The sequence below is a fragment of the Cebus imitator genome, unplaced genomic scaffold (assembly GCF_001604975.1).
Source record: "Cebus imitator isolate Cc_AM_T3 unplaced genomic scaffold, Cebus_imitator-1.0 Scaffold75, whole genome shotgun sequence".
NCBI classification, from domain to species: Eukaryota; Metazoa; Chordata; class Mammalia; order Primates; family Cebidae; genus Cebus; species Cebus imitator.
Window position 1 is genome coordinate 1,329,407 of NW_016107390.1, and position 8,347 is coordinate 1,337,753.

The 8,347-nt window shown below is 51.8% G+C and overlaps 1 protein-coding gene across 1 annotated transcript in view; it reads left to right on the forward strand.

The window, feature by feature from the left end:
• Nucleotides 1–5,023: 5,023 nt before the first annotated feature.
• Nucleotides 5,024–8,347, forward strand: part of SMYD3 (SET and MYND domain containing 3) — a 713,156-nt gene continuing 709,832 nt past the window's right edge. The window contains exon 1 of the mRNA XM_017531923.2: nucleotides 5,024–5,305. Within this exon, the coding sequence (XP_017387412.1) occupies nucleotides 5,142–5,305 (164 nt within the window). The 5' untranslated portion in view covers nucleotides 5,024–5,141. The remainder of the gene's footprint in view (nucleotides 5,306–8,347) is intronic.

The following is an 8,347-nucleotide window of genomic DNA, read 5'->3' on the forward strand; positions in this document are numbered from 1 at the left end:
GAATGGCAGAAACCTAGGAAGATCAAGAAGGTACTGTGGGGAGGGAGAGGCCGCTGGGACCGCCGTCCGCGGAGTCAGGGGACAGGCACCCATGGCTGTGGCCTGGCACCGTCGGCCTCTCAGAGAGTGGGCAGCACACTGTTCTCACTCAGAGGACAGCAGGCCTGGTCGCCAGCTTCGCTGCCCATTTGTGCAAGTGTCACCTTGCTGGGAGGGAATCTGATGCTAGGGCTGGGGCCATCCCCAGATCAGGTCTAGGGGAGTCTCCTGGTGAAGGTACAGGTCCAGATCAGAGTACAGGACTCTGAGTGCCCATCCACTCTTTCAGTCTTAGGAGGAGAGACCTTGTCCCAGCTTGACCTCACCTCTACCGAGGAATCATGGCGCCCAAACCAGAGACTTCCAGAACCCCTGGGCTCTGGTCCTTGCTGTGGTCACCTTCTGGAAGGAAGGAGTAAGGGAAGGTTTCCTTCTGCAGAAAGCTGCTTTTTGGCTTATTTCCGAAGCCAGGAGCGTCAATAGAGCCGAGCTCATCTGCGGTGCCTATGTCACTTTGTACCCTCTGGCAGTGGCCTGTGTCTCCAGATCAGTTGTCTGCCAGAGTGTACAAAGGCATTCTCTCGAAGGTTCGGGGCTGAGTGTGGTCAGTCCTGCTAAACATTGAGGAAGCCAAGCCTGAGAGCCCCGGGAAATACGAGGTGTGCTCAGTAAGAGCACAGCAAACAGGCTGTGTCAGGAGCCCAGGTCTCCAGCTGGAGGAACATCAAGCCCAGCTTATGGGGGTGGGTGGGGTGGTCAGATGCACATCCTGGGCACAGACAGTGACATGGGCACCACAGAGGAGCTTGGCTCTGGTGACCCTCCCTGGCTTCAGAAACAAGCTGCAAAGCAGCTTTCTACAGAGGGAAACATTCCTTTTTCCTTCCTTCCAGAAGTGCTGATTGTGGGATGACTGCCATTTGGGGCAGGAGCCTTTCATCTGTTCTGAGGCTGCTTCCTCTCCTGGCCCCACCCTACCGGTCATGAAGGAAAAGGGCAAGAGTTTCTCTGACCACATCCACCAGATCGACGTGGATGTGAGCCGGACACTGAGGGGTCACACAATTTTAGGAAATGATATGGCATCAGGTAAGTCTGTGGGGGCTATGGGGTCCCAGTGGAGACGTGGTGAACCAGAGGGATGGGGACTTCCCCAGAAAAAAAAGCCAGGTTCACCCAGGAGGGATGACAGAGCTGCCAGGGCTCTCCAGGCTCAGGAAGCAGCCGGCACCATCACCGAGCACCTCCCGGGTTCCAAGCCCCAGGCCAGGCTGGAACCTGTGGGCCAGAACCCAGCGGGATCCTGAGGAGACAGAAGGCAGCAAATAAAATCATGCACAATGGTGGAAAGTGCTCCGCCTGACCCACGGGGACCCATGGTAGGGATCCACGGGAGGGCAGCAAGATGGAGGGCTTGTTAACCTCTCCTGGCAAAACTTACAGTACCAAATGCTGGGGGGAATTCGGGGCCCCGGAAGCCCTCATCCACAGCTGGTGGATACATGACAGCCACTTTGGAAGCCACTGGTTAGTCACTCGCAAAGCTCCTTCACAGGAATCACACGTCCCCAAAGTGTCACAGACACTGAAACAACTGATTTGGAAACTGACGTCCACATGAAACCTGATGCCACATTCACTGCTTGTTTCATTGTGACTCACACACGGAGGCTACGGCGACAACTTTCAACCTGGGAATGGGGAGAGGATGGGTGGTCCTTCCTGCAAAGGGAAGGAGACTCAGCGAGAAATGTCAACCAGCCAGTGATGTCCGGATGAACGTCGGTGGTTCTTAGTTGCATTTTGCTAAGGAAAAACAACAACAACAACAACAACAACAAAAAACAGACCCAACAAGCCACCGCTGTAGGGTTCAATTCATAGGCCGTTCTGGAAAAGGCCAAACCTCAGGGACAGAGAACAGGTTGGGACGGCCAAGGGCTGATGGATTGGGAAGAGACTGGCTGCACAGGGGACATGCTGGAGACTTGGAGAACAAAGGAGCCGTTCCAGGAGCGGGGAGCAGTGGCTGGGAGACTCCGCACACTGGGTTAGAACCATGGAGGAAGTGTACACCCCAAAGACTGAACTGGCAGGTGTGCAGACTGAAAAAAACAAAAATCAGAGTGTGATCAGTCAACTCATGGTACGAAATCCACAGCAGATGTGGATTTTACTGAAACATTTCTTAAACAATCAAGGCCCTGAATAGCTCACGGCTCATCTGGTGAATCATCTGAATCTGAAAGTAGATTTGTTGTGAAGGTTTGTAGACAAAGGGAAACTAAAAGCATCTGCACAAAAGAAACGAAAACCCCTTTCCTCTCTTTCCTAGGCATCAGGAATTATTCTACACCCTCCTGGCACATTCGGCATATAGCCCCATGATTATTCTCAGGGAGCGATGTTTCTGGGACATATTCCCATATTCACAGTCTTGGAACCCATGGAGGCGTTGGTGTCTGGTAGGGGCATCATTGCTTCTTTCAAAGTCAGTATTTGTGACCCACCAGGATACAGTAGGTAGGACTCCAGCTCACTGCTGGCATAAACCTCCAAGCAAGGGGGTGGTCTCAAGGGGTCAAACTGAGACAAAGGAGTCAGGGCCCCAATGACTAGTGTCACCTGGGCCTGACCACCACTTCTCATAACAAGAAATGACACCCTCCTCCTGGGGCTGCCCCAAAGCCCAGGAGCTTGGCGTTGTCACATGCAGGACGGTGCTCTCAGAAGACCTTTTGGACAAGTTGCTGAAGTGCCTGAGGGACATGGCCTTTGTCAGGAAATGAATTTGCATTCTGAGGAAGCCTCTTTTTCAGAGGAAGCCTCCCCAGTCACCTCTGCCCTCTCTGATGACATGAGTCCTCCCAGGTGACCTCAGTCCTCCAGGTGATGTCCTTCCATGGTGACTCTGGCTCTTGCAGGAGGTGGGCTACTGCAGGGACCAGAGACACACTGCCACCTCATTCCTCCTTTATCTCCCTGGGGAGGGCGCATCCTGGGCACTAGCCCAGCCGTTGGTTGGTGAGAGGCACTCCCTGCAGGGTAGGTGGACAGCTGCTCCCCAGGCCTCATGCAGCCAGACCCGGGGACGGCCACCCTGGCCAGATGATCTTGACTTCCAGCAAAGGCACCTTCCTTGTGTTGCCAACTTGTTGGGAGCCTTTAGGATGTCCCTGCTTAGGGTCCCACAGGAGCCTGGGGCTACAGGGGGATCCCCAGACCACAAGTCAGATGCCTTTTATGCCCATCAGCAGAGGGCATCTCATCCTTCCCGTGGCTGCCTTCTGTGTCTTGGAGCCACGCCCTCCAGCTGATTCTGTGCAGCTGACTGTCCCCTCCCTGAGAGTCCTCCTGTCCTCCAGCTGGCCAGGCTCCAGCTGCTCTTGGTGTCCACAGGTGGGCCAATGAAGGCCAGATGGCATCTCCCCATGCCATACTTCCAGGAGACAACCATGAAGCCCAGCACCCACCCTGTTCTTTCCACTCTCTGTCATGGCCTCAGTCAGGCTTGCCCTCCCAGCACCCTGGCCCAGGAGGCCTCCAGGAGCACCTCCAGCCAGGCTCCAGGGGACGTTCCCACCCCTCCTCCCCAGGGCTAAGACCACATGGTGGGGTCACCAGATGGGAGGGTGGGAGGCCTCTCGGTTCCACTGCACAGAGTCACAATGTGGACGTGGACTTTCCGGCTCTGCAGGGCGCACAGCACTGCTTCTGACCAGAACAATGCATTCACAGCTAGGGACTCGCAGCATTGCACTCCCAACTCAGGGCCTTGGCTCTGCCACCTCTACTTGGAATGTTCTCAGTTCCCTCCAGGCTTCTAGAAGCATCTGGGCCAGAACTCACGGCTGGTTACGAACCCGTGGCTCCACAAACCCAAACAAGCTTCTCATCCTCATTTTACTTTTTGTTAAACTTAGGAAAATTTATTAAGATATGACTTACATCCCTGGTAAGTGCACGGCTTGAAAGACATTCACAGATGGAACACACCAGCCCTTACAGGTCACAAAGCCAGCCATGCCCAGCCCCTCCCAGCGCCCCTAGTCCCACAACCAGTGCTCCGACTTCTGACGAGACAGTTAGCCTGCCTTTCGTACTTTCGTACTTTACACTCATGGAAGGGTAACTACCTTCATGTTTTAAAATAAATCTTTACTTTTGAAATGATTTTAGATATACAGAAAAATTGAAAGGCACTATAGTGTACTCCTACATCTTCTATCCAGCTGCCCCTAATAAATGACATTTTGCATTACCATGGCACATTTGTCCAAACTAAGAAATTTAGGCCGACTGTAGTGGCTCACACCTGTAATCCCAGCAATTCGAGAGGTGGAGACAGGAGGTTCAGGTTCACCCGAGGCCAGGAGTTCGCTATTACCCTGCGCACCATAGGATAGGTAGACCCTGTCTCTAGAGGAAAGTAACAAAAACTTAGCCAGACATGATGGCGTGTGCCTATAGTCCCACCTGGTCAGGAGGCCAAGGCGGGAGGATCGCACACAACTGTACTCCCAGCTACGCGAGAGGTCGAGGCAGGAGAACGCTTGAACCCGGGGGTCGGAGGTTTCAGTGAGCCGAGGTCTCGCCAGTGCACTCAGCCTGGGCGGCAGGCAGACTCCGTCCCGGGACAAACAGAAGTTATGATGTCAAGTACTAGCTTTGATGTTAAGATGCCTGCAACGTGAGGCAGTTTCACAACGATACATGCACACGTAGCTACAGGTGGGGACAGAGCAACAGGCAGAAATGGCAAAGTGCTGGGTTGTCTGATTTAAGCGGAGGTGTTCACTGCACTGTTTTCAACTGTTAGAACGATCACACTGCAAAGCTAGAGCGGGAAAAAACCCGCCTCCCTTCTGCGCAGTCGCCGTGGGCACGAGCGGCACGCGGAGCCCGACGGCCTCCCGAGCGTCCCAGGCGCGCAGCTCCCGCCGTCCCACCAGACCCCATCTGCGCATGCTCAGCCCCGCCGCGCCGCCCCGCCCCTCGGGCGTACGTGTGCGCGCAGGGCGCAGGCGCGCGGGTCCCGGCAGCCCGTGAGACGCCAGCGGCAGGACGCGGGCGGCCGTCTGAGGCGCGGGCGCTGCGAGAGGATGGAGCCGCCCAAGGTGGAAAAGTTCGCGACCGCCAGCCGGGGAAACGGGCTGCGCGCTGTGGCCCCGCTGCGGCCCGGGGAGCTGCTCTTCCGCTCGGATCCCTTGGCGTACACGGTGTCCAAGGGGAGTCGCGGCGTCGTCTGCGACCGCTGCCTCCTCGGGTACGTGCGAGCGCCTCGCCCGCCTGAGTCGAGCCGTGTGGGTGCTGGGGCGCCGGGCGGGCGGCAGCCGCGGGACTGCGGCCGGACGCGGCTGCACCGGGAGCCTGGCGGAGCCGCCGCTGACGCGCGTGTACCCGGGGGCGGGTCGCGGCTGACAGGCCCCGCCCGGACACCCCCTGGGTTGCCGCCGCGGGGTTGGGGAGGGGGCGCGGGCTCAGCCCCTGCCCCCCAACCTGGCCTGCGGGGAAAATGGGAAAACCACTGGGCAGACTCAAGGGGGAAGGGTTGTGCCGGGAGTAACTGCGGGGAGCAGAAAGTCTGTGTCCTGTGCGACAGGCTTTAGCGCTGCGGCCGTGGAAATCACAGGTGGCGGGCGTGCGAGTGGGTGGGAGCCGGGAGGTGTAAACCAGGCTCCCTGCGGAGGCCCGGGTGAAGCCTGAGGCTCGCAGGAGGTGGGAGAGTCTCGGCGTTGGCGGTGCACCTGTGTGGCCTTGGGGATGCGAAGATGAGCGGGACATCCGCAAGGAGCGCATCAAGTCAGAGAGATAATTAGTGTCCCAGAAGGGCTGAAGTGGAGGGGCAAGTGATGCGCTGTGGAGCATCAGTTCCTGGGGTTCCCCCGTGTGCTTTGCCGTTTAATGGCTGTGCGGGCATGTCTCACTCTTAACCACCTACCTGGAAGCGAGGGTTCGCGTGAAAGTGTTTTGGGAGCTGGATGCACTTGCCAATGTGAAGTGCTATGCGAAAGCACTTTGTGGACATGTGTAACATACAGTCATAGTCACAGGAATTGCATTCAGTCAACAAATGTTATTGAGCTTCTGTGTGCAAGGAAGAAGAGTTATGTTTTGAGATGAGTGAGATGGTTTTGTGCATGGCCGCTTTTCAGATCTGTCAGTCTGGGATTTAGATGGGTGGAGGTAGGATGGTGAGTGCAAAACCGGTATCTGTAATTTGACCATTGTTCTTGCTTTGTTCTCATTTGATTCATAATTGAGGAATATGACTTTGCGTTTTAAAGCTACAATAATTTTGTCTGTTGCTGTCTGAAGTCGTGATAACAGCAAAAACATCTGTTCAGGAGAGAGCAGCACCTTGAAGTTTTTGTAAACTGTGTGGTTGAAAACAGTTCATTTCTTTCAAGATAGTACTTGGAACAGGAAAGTTTTGGAATGAATAAATGGCGACAAATTGGTACTTGAATCACAAGAGCTGAACTTGAGTCATATGACACATGGAATTGTGCATTTTTGAAATAAACTGCACAAACCCTTTGTGGATGGGATGCTTGTTGATTTACTGTACTATTTCATTACTCTCGTTCATTTTTCTTATTTGCAATAACTGTGGTGATTTAAGCAAAAAAGGAATTTCATGAAAGAGTATTTATTGGGGGTTCTCAGTGTTGCTTTAAAGTCTGCAGAGACTTGAAATGGGCAGGAACCAAATCAGAATTGCACTGCAAAAGTAGTTGGGGCTGGGTCTGGGGAGTGTATCACTTCTGTTGCCGGATAATGCTGGATTCTGCAGTATGTACCGCCAGCACCACAGACACTGGACCCTGCTGCTGCTGCTGCTGCTGCTGCTGCTGCTGCTGCTCCTTGAGAAACTGGCTGTTGCTGGACAGTTATTCTCTCAAACATTCTTCCTTGTGATATTAGCTTTTATTTGAAGTTCTCAGTGAGTATCTTAGATTGGCTAACCTTAGGTCACTGCCTGTACCTAGCTGCAGGAGAGGTTGAGAAGTATTTTAGCCTTTTTAAGATAGAAGGCAGGCTTACTCTACTTTCCAGCAATAGTTATGCAATGGGAAAATCGACAAACGTAAACATGGAAAAAGGGGTATAAATAAATGCTAAGCATCTAAACAAAACAGGCTAAACAGATTCTTCATAGTGACTAACAAATACTTGTTCGTATTTTACACACATACACAATATTTGCACTTATTTGGGATTGTCAGGATACACAGTTCACTTGTATTGTGGTAGTAGGTGCTCTGTTTGAACACTCCCACTTAGTGGTTATAGTGCTCTGAAGAGCCTGGTTGGGAGTCACTGCACCCTGAAAATAGTGTTAGGGAAATGTTTGTGCAATGTTTGATGCAGTTTTCTGCCATGGTTGAATGCATGTGGTTGAGGGATAAGTTTCTGTATTATCATGTTGTAAGTAAAATTCGTTTCTCTGTATTCACTGTCAGTTGTGAAGTCTTTGAGGATACATAGTGCATCTTTCAATTTTTGTAGCCCCAGTTTGTAACATATAGTAAGTTTGTAGTATGAATGTCTGGCAGAATTTTCCTCCTGTTGATGTCCTGCTGCTGCCTTCCATCTGAATTAAGTATGGAATGAAAATGTTAGTTCGTAGCAATTAACAGTTACATAGGGAAGGAAAAATAAAAATAGAATTAAACATATTGATTATAGCTACAGTCATGCACTGCATAATGACATTTTGGTCAACAAAAGACCAGACACATGACAGTGGCCCTGTATGATCATATCATTTTTTAACTGTACCTTTCCTGTGTTTAGATACACAAACAATTAACCACTGTCTTACAGTTACCTTCAGTATTCAGTACAGTGGCATGCTGTGCAGGTTTATAGCTTAGGAGCAATAGGCAATATAGGCACTACCTGAGAGCCTAGGTGTGTAGTAGGCTATACTACCTAGGTTTGTGCGAGTATACTCCACGATATTCCCACAACAATGGAATTACCTAGTGACGTCCTTAAGGGGTGTGTGACACTACTTCATTAGTCTCCAAAAATAACGGTTACAAAGTTTTACACGATTTCCTTTGGTCTAGGGCTGTTTTGATTAGTAGCGTTAGTTCTGTATACTTGTTTTTGTTAATGGGTAGAGGTGAACCTGCTTCATGGCTTATCTTTCTTTTTTCTTCTCATTAAGGAATGGCTTATGGTTTTTCATGTTGTGCCTGGAAAAGAAAATGAAGTATGTAAACTGGACAAAAATGGCAATGACAATGAAACTGTAACCTGAACTCACTTTTTTTTTTTTTTTTTTTTTTTTTTTTTT